Raw genomic sequence first — 17,370 nt, forward strand, 5'->3', positions numbered from 1 at the left:
CACTTGGGATCGTGCTTGGATTTCGGGGGGGCAGTGCGTGTGGCAGGAGTGGAATATCCAACCCCGGCGCTGTTTATCTTTGTAGAGAAGATGGTGTAAGCAATCCTGTGCTCCGCTGCCAAGTCTGGTTTGTTGGTTCGTTTGTCTGGTAAGGCGGAGCACGTCTCAGTGGATTCGCTCACTCTCCTCCCCCCCCACAGTAGCCGTCCAGAGTGGGCTGGTCCAGTCAGGGTGGCGCATGCGCGTCGGCGGGCCGGCAGGTGGGTCGGGGTCAGCCTTGGAGGGTGCTGGGGTTCAGTGGCTGGTGGGGTGAAGCTCTCGACTGTGACCCCGCCATTTCGGCACTCTGCGTGTGGCCGCGAGCCGGGTGAGTCTCTGGAGGCCGGGGCGTTGTGAGGATCGTTTTTTGTTTTTTTTTTTTTTTTGCTGGGATCCGAGCGAGTCAGCCGGACCTGGTCACGGTCAACGACGCCTTGACCTGTGGGGACGTCCCGCCGGCCGCGGGCGCGCTCTGGGGGATGTGTGGGGTCGGCTGGAGGGTCGTCCTGGGGCTCCTGCCGGGGCTTCCGACGCTGGGTGGCCGGGCCTGGACGGAGAGGGGCGCCCAGGAGGCCGCGTCCTGGTCACTGGCTCTGGATAACAGTTCCCGTCCGGACTCATTTAGAAGCGAGTGGACATTCCATTTGGTCTGAAGACGATCGATCGGTCGCGTGCTTTCACCTTAGGAAGTCTTTTTTGGGGGTGCGGTGGGGTGGGGATTAAGGAGCGTTTGTCTTAAATAAGTCGAAATTTGAGAAACGCTTATTTAAATTTGCCTTGGACAAAGAGTCGTGTCGTGGTTGTCATGATCTGTGAGGTCGAAGGGAGTAAATAGTGAGGTTTCCCCCAAACCCGGTGGAACTTTGTGTTGCCTCTGCCATCACCTGTGGGAGTTTTCCGGCGGGGACATCTCAAGCCGTGGATCCGTGCAGCCTGCCCGATTTCCCCTTAAAGCCGTCAACATCCCGTCTGTGTAAATCCCGCGGACACAAATCTTACTTCAGACCCTGCCATACAGGCCTTGGAAAGTCAAGCCTTGTCTTCTTTAACCCACTGCTGTCTCCTCGCCTCCCTCGACCCAGCATTTTAGTGACAAAACCCCAGAATGTAGTCCAAAAGCATGGGGTCTGGATTCCTGTAGCATGCATCAACTCTCTTACGACCTCGCCTGCCAGTGTGTGTGTGTGGTAATGTTCTCCACTACACCTGCAGAAAAGCTGTGAAAACCTTTGGCTCCTTTCTCACCCTGCCTCTTACAGGAAATGAAAATGCTGCCCCTGGAGACAGGGAATGACCTTGGGAACCCCGCAGCTTTGATGTGCTAGGGGCATAGCAGCTTATCTATGCCCAGTAATATTTAGGCAAAACTAAATGCCGCAGGTGGGTGGAAGGGCGCATGGGTGATGGACTAGCAGAGTGAAAGGGAATTTCTAGTTAGAAATACAGTAGAGGAAAGAAAGTAATAGTTGATAAGGAAAGGAATGTGTTTAGAGCTTTAGGTTCTTACCAGGAAAAATGTAAGAAAAAGAAACTAAGCCATTTTATTCTCTGAAGTAGTCATTTAGAATAAGAAATTAGAAGATGGATATAAACATGTCAATTATTATTTGTTAATTTAGAGTGAGTTAGACAGGAAGGCTTGTTGATTTAAAGAAGGGCATTTTTGTTATGCAGGAGGAAAATAGATGTCATGATATATATTTGTTTATGTATAATGTACATGTGTGTATTATCTGTGAATCCACGTATCAAGTTCAGATGTTCCTTGACTTTTGATGAAGTGCTGTCCAGATAACTCCATCATAAGTTGACAATCTCATGAGTTGAAATAAATAAACCCGATCTGCTGAGCATCAAAGCTTAGCCCTCTCCACCCTAAACATGCCCAGGACCTTCCATTAACCTACTGGTGGGTAAAATCATCCATCACAGGACCTATTTTATAACAAAGACCTATTTTATAACTGTGTGTCTCATGAACACACAGAGGTGGGCACTTTGCAGGCGTGATGGGGTGCACTTTACCCAGGCTCCCTGTAAACGCCAGCTGCGTGGTCCCCTGGAGCACGCCTCAAGTTGTTTGCCCTGGCGGTTCCTTGGCGCGGTTAGGACCCGCCACTCGCGGCTGCCGCCCAGCGTCGAAAAAATCATACTGCACAGTGCTGGGCCCGGCTAAGGTCGGAAACGGAGGCAGTTTCTGCTGGTCCAGTGTCGTCACTGGGCCACTGCAAACGCGCAGCACTGCGGGAGGAACCATTCTGGTCAGGGATCCTGTGCACGTCCTTTGCCGATTCGAGACATTGTTCCTGTGCATCATGAGCTCATTGCTGAGCTATGAAGGCATAGCTTTCGGGGCTGGTTGGTAAAAAACATGTCAAAATATTTTTCAAATACATTTACAAAATAGAATGTTAAAGATGTTTTCTAGATGCATAAATCACAGTATGTCTTTCAGAAAAACATAAGTGAGACAAAACAGATGGCTTGTATACATAAACGTAGATACATAATATTGGCACAATATTAAATGGCAAATTGCTGAAATATGTGAAATTTCACTTTTTTGTGGAGGCTAAAAAATTGTGTTATTGAAAGGACCTTGTAGTCAGCGACAGGCAATCAAAGTTTGGGCTTGGTTCATTTCTGTTTTTAATTTTAAAGAAGTACTGTGCTGGGTGCAAAGGCTGGCTTATAACCTGTGGCTTTGGTGTGTTTGTATGTGTGTTGCAGATAATGTAGCGGATCTAGTAAAAGTTGACTTCTGAAATAGCAGCTATGCCCTAATTTTCTGTATTTATTTATTCAAATCCTTTTGTTTGTTTTGTTGGACTGGAATGGGACAGATTTGAGTTCCCTGGAACTTTTGTACAGTTGTATTGGAGGCAGTTCACATACAATGAAATTCACACTTGTAAGTGAACTCACTGGTGCTAGTATTTTTGTGGAATTGTGCAACTCTTACTACAGTTTAAACTCTTAACCCATCCTTGTCATCTAAAAAAAAATGTCTTTGTTTCCAGTCACAGAGCAGTCCCCTTTCTTACGCCCGGTCGTAGGCATCCACTCGTCCGCCTCTTTCCTCACTTCCTAACCAACGCTTGATATTGTCTGATTACAGACCGCCCCAACTTGAAACGGCTCATCTTAAGAGTTCTCAGCTTTACAATGTGAAAGTGCTACACATCCCGTGGGAACCCTGCGTCACACTGTTATCTTTCCCTGGGCTAGGGAAGTGTGGGACAGTACTGTACTGGTGCTGGGCAGTGGCAGTGGGCCACGCCATCCTGGAGGCAAGCAGCTGGTACCCCACAGTGGATTGTGCTGCCAGCCTTTTGGGATATTGTGATTTGTATTTTTCTATCCCATGATGTCTTCAAAATGTTTGTTTCTGTCTTCTGCTTCTGGTGCAAGGAAGAGGAAGGCTATTGTCCTTGAGGAGAAACTCAAGATACTTGCTCAGCATGAGGGTGGCAAGCCAGTGATGGTCGTGGCATGTGGTTAGGACTGTCACAGTCCAGACTCCTCTATCTTCAAGGATAAGCAGCGAATCAGTGATGCAGCAAAGTCAACGTCCTTATGAAGGCAAGAGCAGGTCCATTGATGCGAAGGGAAAGTTGCTTGTTGCCTGGCTGGAAAAGTCGATCAGCAGTGCATTGCACTTAGCCTGCTGACAACCCAGACAGGGCGGAAGTCTCTTCAAGAGCTCAGAGAGCGTGCTGAGGATCCTGCATATGCACAGATGCTGAGGTCCGTGCAGTAGGTGTGGATGACATGAAGGTGTGAACTCAGCTGGAGCTGGACTCCGGCACACAGATGTTCACAGCAAGTCATGGTGGTTCCAGCGCTTGAAAACGCGTCAGAATTTTCACACTGTGAAGGTCAGTTGAGCCAGCGGACGCGATATCAAATGTGCTGAAGCTCTTAAAGACAGCTGAATATGATAATTATGGAGAAATATTTACCAGAGCATTGGGCACAGCATGATAGCCTAGCGGCTAAAATCCTCACCTTACACTCACAGGGAACCCATATGGGTGCCAGTTTGTATCCCTGCTGCTCCACTTCCCATCCAGTTTGGGCCAGTCGATGATGGCCCAAGGCCTTGGGCCCCTGCACCCACGTGGGAGATCTGGAGGAAGCTCCTGGCTCCTGGCTTTGGATTGGTGTAGCTCCAGCCGTGAGTTCACTTGGGGAGTGAATCAGCAGACGGAAGATCTTCTTTGTCTCTCCTCTCTGTATATCTGACTTTCCAATGAAAATAAAGAAAATAAATCTTTTAAAAAAATATTTACCAGAACAAGTATTTAATGTTGATGAAACAAGCGTGTTCTGGAGTGTATGTACATTCATCAAGAGTCTAAGACAGAACCAGGATTTAGAGCCTGTGTGACTCTGCTTCCGGGTAGAAACGTTGCAGGGTTTAAGTTAAAGCCCTTCTCATGTACACTCGGCGAACGCCAGGGTGTTCAGGAATGTGAGCAAGCCTGTGGTTCCTGCTCGTCTCCGCCATCACAGGAGCGCGGACTGACAGCAGTGCTGCAGGAGGAATGGTGTTTGAATTGTGTCATTCAAGCAAGAGAATATTACAGGCATATCAGCGTCCCCTTCAGGATTCTTCTTAGACAGTGGTCCCGGGCATCCACAGCGTATTTTAGATAATGACATTATCATTCAAAACATGACTAGCTTAATTTTCTTTGTGGTGTTTTTTAAGGTACACAAGAGATACAGCTTTTAAATTTTATATATTGTGCTTTTAATATGCCTAAGAGCTAATTCCTTATACAATATGTACATGTAATAAAATACCACACACACACATACACACACACAAAAGTGCTCTACTTTATGTCATGGTTTTCAGTATTTTTTTCTTTTTTGTTGTTGTTTTTAGACTTAAAAAAATACACATTAAACTTGCTATCTTAATCTTTAAAGTATGTATTTAGCTTGTTGCTGTTTGATCACGTTAGTAGTGTGTCGTCATGTCCGCTGTCCGTCTGCAGAACTCTGCACTTGCAAGGCCGAAGCTCTTTGTCATCGCGCGGGACCTGCCTGCTCTGCTCGGCCTCACAGCCCTGACACAGCTGCTTTCTCTGCTGGAACTTGAGCTTCTCCAAGTACCTCACGGAACCGACCGTACAGTGTCAGCCTCTTTGTGTCTGGCTCGTTTCACTCAGCAGCATGTCCTCAAAGTTCATCTATGTTGTGCATGTTAACATTCCCTTTAGACAGCTGAATGATATTCTACTGCACTTGTATGCGTGCTTTTCATCTGTCTGTTGAGAGGCACTTGGGTTGTGTGTTGTAGTTATGAATAATGTGCTGTGAATGTAAGTGTATACATTTCCCTATGAGACCTTGCTGGGATATAGTTCCATAAGTGGAATTGCTGGATTGCCCAATAATTCTATTTTTAATTTATTTGGTAAAATGTGAAAGGCATATACCAAGTGCTCCCCCCTCTGTTTTAAATGTTTTCATAAACTGCTGAACCATTTTCCATCCCAGATGAACTACTTTAAAATCCTGCTGATAATATAGAATTTTTATTTTTTTGCATCTTAAAATGTTTTCTTTCTTTCTTTCTTTTTAAAAGATTGATTTATTTTTACTGGAATGGCAGATTTACAAAGAGGGGAGAGAGGGAGAGAGAGAAAGATCTTCCCCCTACTGGGTCAGTCCCCAAATGGCCTCAATGGCCAGGGCTGAGCCGATCTGAAGCCAGGAGCCAGGAGCCTCATCTGGGTCTCCCCATGTGGATGCAGTGTCCCAAGGCTTTGGGCCATCCTAGACTGCTTTCCCAGGCCACAAGCAGGGAGCTGGATGGGAAACAGGGAGCAGACAGGACACAAATTGGTGCTCGTGTGGCATCCCGGTGCATGCAGGGGGAGGATTTAGCCACCGAGCAATGACACTGGGCCGCAGCACTTGTTTTCTGGTTTGGGATAGTAGCTCGCACCAAAGGGTGTGAGGTGGTTCCCATGTTTTTTTTGAATTTTTCAAAGAGCAAGGCAGTTAATTAATTCTTTGATAATGTTGTTGGAGTTAGAATAGGTAAAAAAATTTTTTTTTGTCTAGCACTGCATAAGTAAGAAACACCTTAAAATAATGGTTTTCATTTGGCCTTGGCTGTTGATTTTCTTGTTTGTTAATGATTTCAGAGGTTTCAGCCTCCTGTTCTCACTGTGACAGTTTGATCGATATATGAGCTACGCTTGGAAAAAGAAGGTTTTACATGTTCTTATTTCACTTCATTTTTCAGTTAGATTTTCTCAAACAGATCTTCGAATTGCACTAATTCACACTAACAGAAGCCTGACTAATGGCCCTTCAGAACTCTGAGAAACACGAGTCCTTCAGAAAGTTTGTGAATAAATGAAATTAGAGGTATGAGTTTGTTTAGATATAGTTCTTTAAAAATCTGTACATAGCTGTTATGACACACATTTTCCATGTATTATTGAAACAACTTTTTTCCAGCAAAATAAACTCATACTTTTAATTCCATTTTCTGTGAGTTTTTTGAACTTGCCTCATACATTTTAAAAGAATTAGTAATCCAATTTGTTTAACTAATAAAATTCCATCTGAACAAAATGACTTGTCCTGAGTGTCAGAAGTGAGGGAAATCGTTTTTGAAGTCAGGCTTACTAATTCAGGCAGTCTGTGTCTGGCTGAGCTCACACTTGAGGGCTGGCGCTGGAGAAGGCCGCCTTCCTCGTGTCTGAACTGGAGGCTGTCCAAACACTACTGATGATTTGCTGAGTATGCTCAATCCTTGAATGAGGAGCAAGAGGTTCCAGTTTAATGATTTGCCTGAAGTCACACAGTGGCTAATGGTTAGGTTTAATTCTCATGCTCTCAGGTAGTGTAAATATCTGCCTCTCTAATACATGCCTGCTTCATGACACTTGGATTTAGCGGTTGTGTTGCTTGTTTTCTCAGGCTGCGCTGCTGAGATCCATCCACTTCGCCTCAAGATGCATCCTGATTTGTCTCCACACCTGCACACTGAAGAATGCAACGTCTTGATTAACCTGCTTAAGGAATGTCACAAAAATGTAAGAGTTCAGAAAAGTGATCGTGACAGCACCCTGGTGTGTTAAAGGAAGGGAATGGTGACTTCTCAGGAATGGGGCCGAGGTTAGCAAAGGCTCGCAGCTGATATGTGTGTATGGCTTTTCAGAAGTCAGTGTGTATGATAATTAAAAATCCAGAATCCTAGTTAGGGGACTTCAGAAATGATGTGTAATCATTGGAACACACGTTCTTGCAGTAGATTGTTCTCTGTTTCCCAGCCCTAGGGTGCTGAGAGCAGGTATGTTCAGCTCTGACTCCTGAGCAATGCGACTGATTCTAAGCTTGCTCCTTGCTGCCGTTGTGTATTTATTGGTGATTGGTGATTGAAACAATTTCTGCAGTTAGACATTAGCTAATTTAATTTATGATTGGCCTAATGTGGTGGGTTTATTTGTTCACGTAATAGAAATAAAATTCCATGGTTAAAATAGAAAAGGAGCTCATAGTTGGAATGCATTAAATCAAGCTGGTTTTTTAATAGAAGTTGAATATTTGGCTATTTTTTTGTGTGTGGTACGTGACATGTTGTTAGTAACATTTGTGCTATGATTTCTTTGTTAACTTTGCATGCTACATTATTTTCTTCGTGGTATTCATGAACTTTGGCACTATGAAAATATATAAATATATATTTAAATGGATGAAATTTAAAGACTAAAAGTAAGGTAGTAAATGATGCTTACATTCTGTGAGTAAGATACTCTTACTAGTTCAAAGAAGATTGTTGATGACATATGTGGTGCTGTAAGAAGTTCATGGAAAATGGAATGAAAAGATTTTATTTTGGTATAAAAAATTGTGAAACTAATACACGTGGAGGTCTTCAAAAAGTTTATGGAAATACGTATCTCATGAAATCCATGCATATATTTCAAATTTTAATTGCAACAAAAATAAACTTACATTTTAGTTCCATTTTTCATAAAGTTTTTGAAGTCCCCTTGTACGCTTCAGGTCAATTGGGAATTGTTCCCACATGCCCCATCCTGATTGAATGTGTGAGTAAAACACAACTTCAAATATTTTCAAGTAAAAAACCAGTTTATTTTTCAGAGAATAGCAGCTGATTATTTGCATTTACTCAATGCAAGATTTTTCAGATCTGTATATGGTCAGAAGTGTATTCTGTTTTTCATACCACTAGATATAAGGATATTGTGTTTTCGTATTTATTTCCTGTTACATTAAAAGTCAGCATTTCCCGATCTTTGCTTTTGAGTGATCTTTGTTGTTTATATGTATTTGTGTATTGTCTTCTGATCTATGACTTTCTGAATTGGAATAAAATGAAACATCGTTTCTCTTCAAACGGTTCTTTGTGTGCCTTGGCCTTCTGTTCCCAGCCTTGCCCTCTTGGTTGTGGTGACCACTGGACTACTTTTTGTGAATGCAGATTAATGCATTTTGCATTTTGTTAATGCAGATGAGCTTTGCTGTTCTAGAATTCGTTACACGTGTGCCGGGTGTTGTGTTTTGCTGCATGCGTGACACGAGCATGTTTTTGTCTCTCGCTGGTTTTCTGTTTGTATGCTCGAGCACCACTTCTCTGCCTGTTGACGCACGCTAAGGGGACTGCAGTGAGGCTCCTTTGAATGAAGCTGTGCAAGGCTTTGTGCGGACATCTTTCTAGTTCTCTAGGAATGAAATGTTTAGATCATAGGCAGATGTTGGGTTTCCTAAGGAACTGCCCAACTGCCCAACTGTATTCTGTCCTGTACTGTTGTACTTTGTACCAGGTCTCCGTCCTCACCAGCTGTTAATATCGAATCTCTTAAATGTTAGTTATTCTGTGGGTTTGCATTGGGAGTGCTATCTCGTTTCTTCTTTTACATTTATTTCCCTGGTTACTAAGGATTTTGAACATCTTTCTCATGCTTAATGGCTGCACAGAGTCTTGTCTGTGTTTACGAATTGGCTTGTTTGTGGAATGATTAAGTAATGGGAATTGTTTGTATTGTTTGGTACACATATTCTTTGGTGATTGTATTGTGAATATTTTCTCTTGGTTTGTGCTATCCTTTTTTAGTTTCAAAGAGTAGCTTATAAATTTGATGAGATTCCTTTTATTTCCCTTTTAGGTTTATATGTTACCTGTTCACAAAGATTTTCTTTGGTGTTTTCCACCAGTATATGTTTTAATTTTCATTTGTAGGTCTTTGGGTTATCTCAGGTTAGTTTCTGGGTATGTGAGTGGTATGAGTTGAGATTCACTTTCCTTGCCTGTGGGTGTCTAGTTGTTTTAACCCATTTGGTTAACGGCCTACCCTTCTCTCACTGACTTACCTTGGTTCTTCTGTCAAAAATCCACCCACCGCATGTGGGTGGCCGTGTCTCTGGGCTCTCCAGTCTGTCCCAGCAGATTTTATACGTCTGTTGTTAACACTACTGCTTTTGTCTCTAGAGTCAGTGTAGCCCAGTTTCTGAAGCGCCATTCTTCTAGGTTCTCTGACTTGACTATTGAGATTTTTCCTTCTAACAATTCCTTTCACTTTCAACCATATTTTAATTCTTTCAGGTTATAACTACTGTAATTCTTCTTTGTAAATTGTTTGGCCTTTTGAAGTCTGATTTACACCTGTGCAGGTGAATACTTAATGACTCAAAGCAGCTCCATGTACATTTTTCTTTTAAAGGTTTTTTGGGTTTTTTTCTTCAAAGCAGAGTTAGAGGAAGAGTCAGCAAGAGAGAGAGGTCTTCCATTTGCTGGTTTACTCCCAGGATGGCGGCCAGGGCAGAGTCTGCGCCAGGCCAAAACCAGGAGGCTGGAAATTCATCCAGGTCTCTCACATGGGCGCAGGGGCCTAAGCTCTTGGCTTACAATGTCTGCTGCTTTCTTGACACATTTGTAAGGAGCTGTGTTGGAAATACAACAGCCAAAACTCAAACTGACACCCGTCTGGGATGCCAGTGCTGCAGATGGCAGTGTGAATTGGCTGTGCTACATCACCAGCCCTGATTGTCTTGCTTTGTGTCTCTGCCCACAAATTTCTGTTAACCCTGATGAGAGTTAACACTGTTAACCTGCACTGTTCCTTTCTGGAATTCTGTTCCCTGCTATGTGGTTTGGAAATCGCCTCTGTAGAAAGCTGCTTTGTTTCTTTCACTTAGGTATCATAATCTGTGCTATCACATCATCTGAAAACAGTTCCATCATGTATTCTGTCCAACGTTGTAATTGGAGTGTGTGTGTGTTGTGGAGAGGAGGCTGATTCTTTATAGTTACGCCTACTTGGTCCGAAGCAGAAGATGTGAAGGTGGATTTTAAAATAAATGACAGAAGGATAATAAAATATAGACCTGGCACGGTAGCCTAGTAGCTAAAGTCCTCCACTTGCACATGCCTGGATCCCATATGAGCACCTGTTCATGTCCTCGGAACCCTGCTTCCCATCCAGCTCCCTTCTTGTGGTCTGGGAAGGCATTAGAGGACTGCCCAAGGCCTGGGACCCTGCACCCACATGGGAGACCTGGAAGAAGCTCCTGGCCCTTGGCTTTGGATCGGCTCAGCTCTGGTCCTTGTGGCTGCCTGGGGAGTGAATCATCAGACAGAAGATTTTCCCTCTGTCTCTCCTCCTAACTGTATATCTGGCTTTCCAATGAAAGTGAAAACTAAATCTTAAGGAAGAAAAAAAAGAGTAATTAAATAGCTACGTGAAAAAGTTAAAATGGTGTCTATAGCTTATACCACGGATAGGAATCAACTTCATCAGTTGCTAATGGATCAGGCGTCTAAATGCTAAGAAAACATGAGTGAATTTCTACATAGCCCAAGTTTAGGGAAAAACAACCTAGTAAGAACACAAAAGTGATGTTTGATTGCAGAAAAAGAAAAATGCAGCGGCCAGCCTTTGAAGTGACAAGCAGTGACAGTAATATGTAACAGGGTTTGGGAAAATAGCTAGCTAGATAATGAACTAGAACCTTTAAGAACTGAGGGGTGGAGGAGGTCAAAAATCAGAAAGAGGGAGCCTGAGTGACATTTTACAAAGAAAAGATGGCCTTCGTGCCTATGGGAAGATGTTCAGTCTCATTCAAACACAAAGTAAATGCCATTCCTTATCCTCAGATTAACGAGCGTAAACAGGATGAACGTGGATTCCATTGGCTAAGCCGTGGGAGAAACTTGCAGCTTGGACATTGGTGGAGCTGCACGCTGGCACAGCCTTCATAGGAGTTTGCTAGCGCGAGTTTGTCTGTGGATCCATAATCTCATTTCTTGGAATTTGGCCTAACGTAACTCCCAGCAGTTTGAGAATACATCTGCACAAAGTTATTAATTAATTGTGGCTTTGTTTGCAAATGTTAAATGTTGGAAACAGCCCTTCCCAGCACGAGGTGCTAAATAAATAACCTAGGGTACATCCACACATGGCAGCATATTTTTAAGTAGACTTCATTTTATTAAGAACAGTTTTAGGTGTATAGATTGTGAAGATAGTACACTTCCTGCATACCCCACACTCCTGTCCCCTGTCATTAACACCTACATCGGTAAACATTGATTTACCTAATGAACCAATATTAACACATTGTCGTTAACTAAAGTTCATGCTGTATTCAGCTTGGGTGTTTCCTTAGGGTCCCACCTCTGTTACAGGATTCTGTCCTGGTTACTATATTACACTTCACTGTCCAGGATCCTCTTAGATACTTAAAACTCGGTGAGATCCCTGTTCTCTTGAGTTCTCTTCCCTGCCCTGTGGATTGTGCATTGCCTCAGTAGAAAGCTCATGGACACAGGGCTCGACTTTTTTCTTTGTTTTTGATGACCTTGGTAGTTTAGGACCTTATGGGTCAGGTATTTGTAGACTTCCCCCTCTCTGAATTTGTCTAGGTTTATCTTTTATCAGATCACCTTGCTGTTCCACTTCCCATAAAAGTCATGTTCCTGCTGAGATTACGTCCTGGCTCAGAACCTGCCTCAGGGCACTCACTCTGTCTGCCGTGATGACACTCATTGCTCTTGAAACCACTGGGAGACTTGGCTTTGCTTTTCCACCAAGGCCAACTTGAACGTCAAGCACAGATATCCCCGTATGGTAAACTCTTGGCCTGCACAGACCATCTAACAGGAGCGCTGTGTGTCTGCTCTGTTTTGAGCATGTTTTGAATGGAGGCAAATGAGAAAATGACCCTGGTTCCCAAGAGCCTCATTAAATAACTTTTTTACAGGATCAAGTGTTTGCCAGTGAAGTGAATTTGTCTTTCTACATGTCAATGAGGCCACTTTGCAGCTTGCATCAACTAGATAAAATAGCAAATGGGCTGTGATTTCAACATGCTCTTTTCTTCCATGTCTCGTGACATGTTCATGGAGTGAAAGCTTCCATTTTATCCAGGCGAAGGTCTTTATTTCTTTATTTTCGTTTCTCCCTGTAGAACATTATTCCTCATTAATAGGGAGAACCAGGCAAAGACTGTTTATTTGTATGCTTCGTACCTGTGATTCAATTGTTATTTGCTTATAACAAAGTACCACAGTAAACTCATTTTCATAAGTACTTAAACTCTGTGTGCCAGAGGCCTTGGCGTAAGTTGGGATGACGTATTTTACCCCTCTTCTTCCCTTTAGCACAACATTCTGAAATTTTTTGGTCACTGCAACACTCTTGACCGGGAGATGAGAAAATGCTTGAGGAATGAGGTAAGCAAGCTTTGAAGGATGGAAATGGTTCAACAGTAGAACAGAACATTTTTGAATGTGACATGTTGTTGACTGCGTGTCTGTATCTACATCCACTCTCCCTCCAAAGCCAGTTGCAGAACATTGCTGTTCTTTCGCCTTGTACGCAAATCATAAACGCTTCCCTGTTATAGTCATGGCAACTCATGTGGAGGAATTTTAAGGTTTGGAAAGTTGAACCTCTGGTCACCACTTAACGCGTGCAAGTCATTAGGTGATTGGCAGGTGACAAACTCTCCCGGAGTCAGTTCCCTTATAGAAATAGGGGGCGAGGCTTAGGCCGTCCCTGCTGCAGCAGCTGCAGTGTGTCTGTGGTTCTGCTGTGGGCCAGTCGTGGGGCTACAGTTTTATTGTTTGGGGAGGCCGTCAGCTCCTGAACCTGGCCTGGAACTGGCCACGGGCCACGGGCCTTGTTCTTTTTCTAGGTGTTGTTAAGGCTTTATAAAGAAATAGAATTTCATCTTTGCTTTTTTTTATGTTAGGTATTTTAGGTCCAAAACCTTTAAAAATGTGTAGACTAAAGAGAGAACAACAACAAAAATACTTAAAATATATAATGTGCAAAAAATTTCTCTCCCATCTTTCTTTTCCTGTATTTTTGAAGTTTTGCTGTTATTTGGTCTCAGATTGAAAAGTGTGATGTGCTGTTTGACGCTGCTCAGAAGCGCCCCTCGCTTCGCGCATCTCCGGTCTGCGGCTCGCCTTTGTCCCCTGGAGTCCCTTCCCGGTGTGACCCTGACCTTTACTCTTTGACGGCCTTCCTGGAGTGCTGTTCAATGTGTATAGGCATTATATGGTTTTTAAGTCTGCTCTTCACATGTGAAGGCTGGCTTGTATAAAAAGTACACCTAGGGCTCTATTCCTGTTTGGATGTTAAGTTTATGGAAAATATAAAACCCATACTATTTTGTTTGGCAGAGCTGTTTGTTTATTGGTTTTCCACATGCGTTTGGCTATATAAGATAGCTTTTTTCTTACACTGAGATTTTTCTCCCTGTCTAGTTCAGTAATTTTGCCATTGTTTCTGTGATTAGATCCTCCTAGGAAATCTTTCTCTGCAGCTGTTCCCAAGCTGAGCTATTGACCATTTGGTACAATATTGTAGATATTTTTATTTTGTTTGAGTTTGTTTTCATACAGATTGCATGTTTTCTCCGTGACTTATTTTCCAAGCCCTCCGTGTCGTTTTTTATTACTTCACCATCTCTAAGTGTTTTCCTTTCTGTAATTTCATGCTCTAACCCTCTGGACCTGTGATTCAGATGGATTCAAATAAGCGGCTCTTTCCCCTCCACTCTTAAATGCTTGCCTCAAATATTTTCCTCTCGCCTCATCCTGCCTCTGTCATCTGAACCCTTCATTCCATGAAGCTTGTTATTTTTGGAAAAGGATCTGGCCACCTCTTTCCCAAGCTTCTGCATGAGCCATAACCCTTCTTTTGTTCGTTGTGTGGAATTAGCCACTAGTATGCCTTTTTACAACATACTTTCTTCTCCCCTTAGTTGATTTGTTTTTGGTTAATTTACCTTCCATTTGATGGTGTTTGTCAGTGACTTCATGATCAGCTTTTTTTCTTTCTTTTTTAAATTCAGGGGCTTTTTGGCTTCCTTTGGAAATGACTTCACATGTATTTTAATCTAGACTTTATTTTAATTTCTCTATTGTCTATTTTGTTGGCCTACAATGAGGTATTATCTTAAACAACTCCAGGATAGGCAATTGCAATTAGAAATAAAATGATCTGGGTCTGGCACAGTGGCTGAGTGCCTAAATCTTCAACTTATATGTGCTAGGATCCCAGATGGATGCCAGATTTTGTCCCGGATGCTCCATTTCCCATCCAGCTCCATGCTTGTGGCCTGGGAAAGCAGTAGAAGACGGCCTAAAGCCTTGGGACCCTGCACCCGTGTGGGAGAAGCAGAGGAAGCTCCTGGCTCCTGGCTTCAGACTGGCTGTTGCAGCCCTTTGGGGAGTGAACCACTGGATGGAAGATCTTTCTGTCTGCATCTCCTCCCCATAAATCTGTCTTTCTAATAGAAATAAATAAATCTTGAAAAAAAAAATCAAATGGTCTTCTCAGCTCATGCATCTCTCCACATTCCAGGATAGCATTTCAGGTTCCCCTCCCAAGAATCTTACGAGTAAATTTAATGTATGACAGACACAAAAAATCACTTGTGCTGAAGAGACTTGATGCTTCATCTGTAATTCGAAGCTGTGTTTTGATGAGAAAGGGAAACAAGTTTGAAAACCCCCATTCCAAAAGATTTATGGGGTGAGACCTAGAAAACTATTTAGTCCAGCTGCTTATCCGAAGTTCCTGGCTGAGACGACTGGAAAAGCTCAGAATCACATTTCTGCACAGTCGTGTCTCAGGAGCAGGGAAAGCAGTTCCCAACGGCTTCCTACAACTGAGCTTTCCTTTCTGTGGCTTCTCTTTCTCTGTCTTCTGGAAGATGTTATGTCCAAAGACTCATATACAAGTGGCTGCTTTTACTTAGTCTTAAAAAGATTTCTTTATTTGAAAAGCGTGTATTTTAAAGGTTTAATTGAAAGGTAGAGTTAGACAGACAGAGAGATCTTCCATTTACTGGGTCACTCCTCAGATGGCTTCAATGGCTGGGGCTGGGGCAGGCTGAAGCCAGGAGCCAGGAGTTTCTTCCATGTCTCCCACATGGGTGCAGGAGGCAAGTGCTTTTCCAGGCACATCAGCAGGGGGCTGGGTTGAAAATGAAACAGCCCAAACTTGAACCTCCACCCATAAGGGACATAATCATCACTGGTGGGCTTTACCCACTTTGCCACAATGCTGGACCCTCCATTTGAATATAGTGGTAGTTTCTCCCCCTCATCCCCTGTCCACTCTGTCCAGGGGAAAACTCATTCACCTTGAAATCTGTATTGATGTACATATTGTCAGCATATAAATATGTCCATTAAAAGAAGACATTTGAATTTCTCTGTTGCAAGCATAGATTAATTTATTATCAGTTGAGAAAATAGGAGTGATTTTCCTGAGTGCCAGGCTCTGTGTTTATGCCCTCCGGCCAGCTCGGAGTGTCAGACTGCAAACCTCTAGAAACCTAGGATTGAGGAAACATTGGGCTTGTGGTCTGTTCTGCTGAAACAGTCCTGGGAAGGTCAACTGGTTCTGCAATTCCCTTCAGTTATATGGTTGCTAAGAGCTGGTTGTTCTCATAAATGTGTAGAATTATAAGTGTGTTCAGGTTATGGGATCTAGCACAATGTAGTCCATGTTGGAGGCTGTGTCACTGCATTTAATTGTCTTTTTTTTTTTAAATATATGGGACATGAAACTGCTTTTTAAAATAAAAACTTTTTTTTAGATAAGCTATTGAAAGACAAGCTGTGCTCTGTGGAACAGTGACAGAGACCATCAGCATTCTGCCTGGGAAACGGTAGGGTTTCTGTAGTGCTGGACCTGCAATCCTAGCAGAGGACAGGAAGAGATGGACAGGGAGACACTTTTTGGTTCAACATGAATGTAGGAACGAGAGTCGTCCCACAGTCCGGCAGGCTGCCTGTTGTGGTAGTGTGTCCCTTGTCGCTAAAAGTACTAGCCAGAGCCTAGAGGCTCGCTCGCCTATCTTCATTGGATTTGTATTTTGGGAAGAAATTGATTCAACAAATCTTTGTCTGCCTATTGGGATGCAGATGCTGCACTCCGTGAGATGAAATGGTACTAGGGATCCAGCTGGTCAGATCAGAGTTTGCTCTCTTAACTTCCGTGAAAGAAAAGGCTATATTATTTCACTTAGCTGATGTACTGTTAACATGGTCTACTGACTCTTCTCTTCCCCTTTCTTCTTTCCAGTACACACAAAAGAGGATTAAGAGCAGGGAACATGGCAATGCAATGCGAAAGAGACTGTTTAATCCTCCAGAGGAATCTGAAAAATGAGCTGTGTTCTCACCGGATGCCTTGGCTGAGAGATGTGGAGACTGGGTCGACAGCCACAACAGTCCCATCAAGTTTGGTTTCCAGAATCCTTGGACTGAAAAGCTGAGCCATGGAGAAACACGAAAATCTGGATTCTGGACATTTTGGGAGCAGTCTTCAGTAACGTTTCTTCCCTCTCGACAAACCCGGATTCCACCGTGTTGCTTCCCTTTGTCTACAGCCAGTTAATATTTGAGTATTTTATCTCCTTCAGTAAAATATTTTCTGTAAAGCATCATCTCGGCTTCGTCTCAGACTCTCTGGGAATTCAGGCAAAGAATGTCACAAAGCTCAAACACTGAAGACACCAGCTAGGGCAAAAGAAGTTTGGGTGGGAATCCTAGCCACATTGACCCTATGAAAATGTTCCAGTGTTAGTATTTTTAAAGAAAAATATCTTATTTTGTTACATGATTTAGTTCCATAGGTTCTGGGGTTGCCCATGCCTTTCCCAAAGGACTCTTCCTCACCTGCCACCCCCATTGATTTCCCCTCTGGTTTTACAATGGATGTCCTTCATGAAAAGTCATGAGTTCATTTTTTAAAACATCAAAATGTTCATGATTAACATTAATAAAATTGTAATGGTTAGTATTTAAGTCTT

General features: G+C 43.1%; 1 protein-coding gene across 2 annotated transcripts; it reads left to right on the forward strand.

Moving 5' to 3' along the window:
• The first annotated feature begins 53 nt into the window (after positions 1 to 53).
• CMC2 (C-X9-C motif containing 2) lies at positions 54 to 17,001 on the forward strand. Of its 2 annotated transcripts, none has more exons than XM_040982328.1 (4): positions 54 to 148; positions 6,988 to 7,103; positions 12,695 to 12,766; positions 16,641 to 17,001. In XM_040982328.1, the coding sequence occupies exons 2-4, from the start codon at positions 7,023 to 7,025 to the stop codon at positions 16,725 to 16,727; spliced, it is 240 nt and encodes a 79-aa protein (XP_040838262.1). In that variant the 5' UTR covers positions 54 to 148; positions 6,988 to 7,022; the 3' UTR covers positions 16,728 to 17,001. The 2 variants fall into 2 exon arrangements, with proteins under 2 accessions (XP_040838262.1, XP_040838261.1); XM_040982327.1 differs by lacking the exon at positions 54 to 148 and adding an exon at positions 254 to 367.
• The last annotated feature ends 369 nt before the right edge of the window (positions 17,002 to 17,370 follow it).

This window comes from Ochotona curzoniae, unplaced genomic scaffold, assembly GCF_017591425.1.
Source record: "Ochotona curzoniae isolate NIBS_2020 unplaced genomic scaffold, NIBS_Ocur_1.0 contig_3622, whole genome shotgun sequence".
Classification (NCBI taxonomy): domain Eukaryota; kingdom Metazoa; phylum Chordata; class Mammalia; order Lagomorpha; family Ochotonidae; genus Ochotona; species Ochotona curzoniae.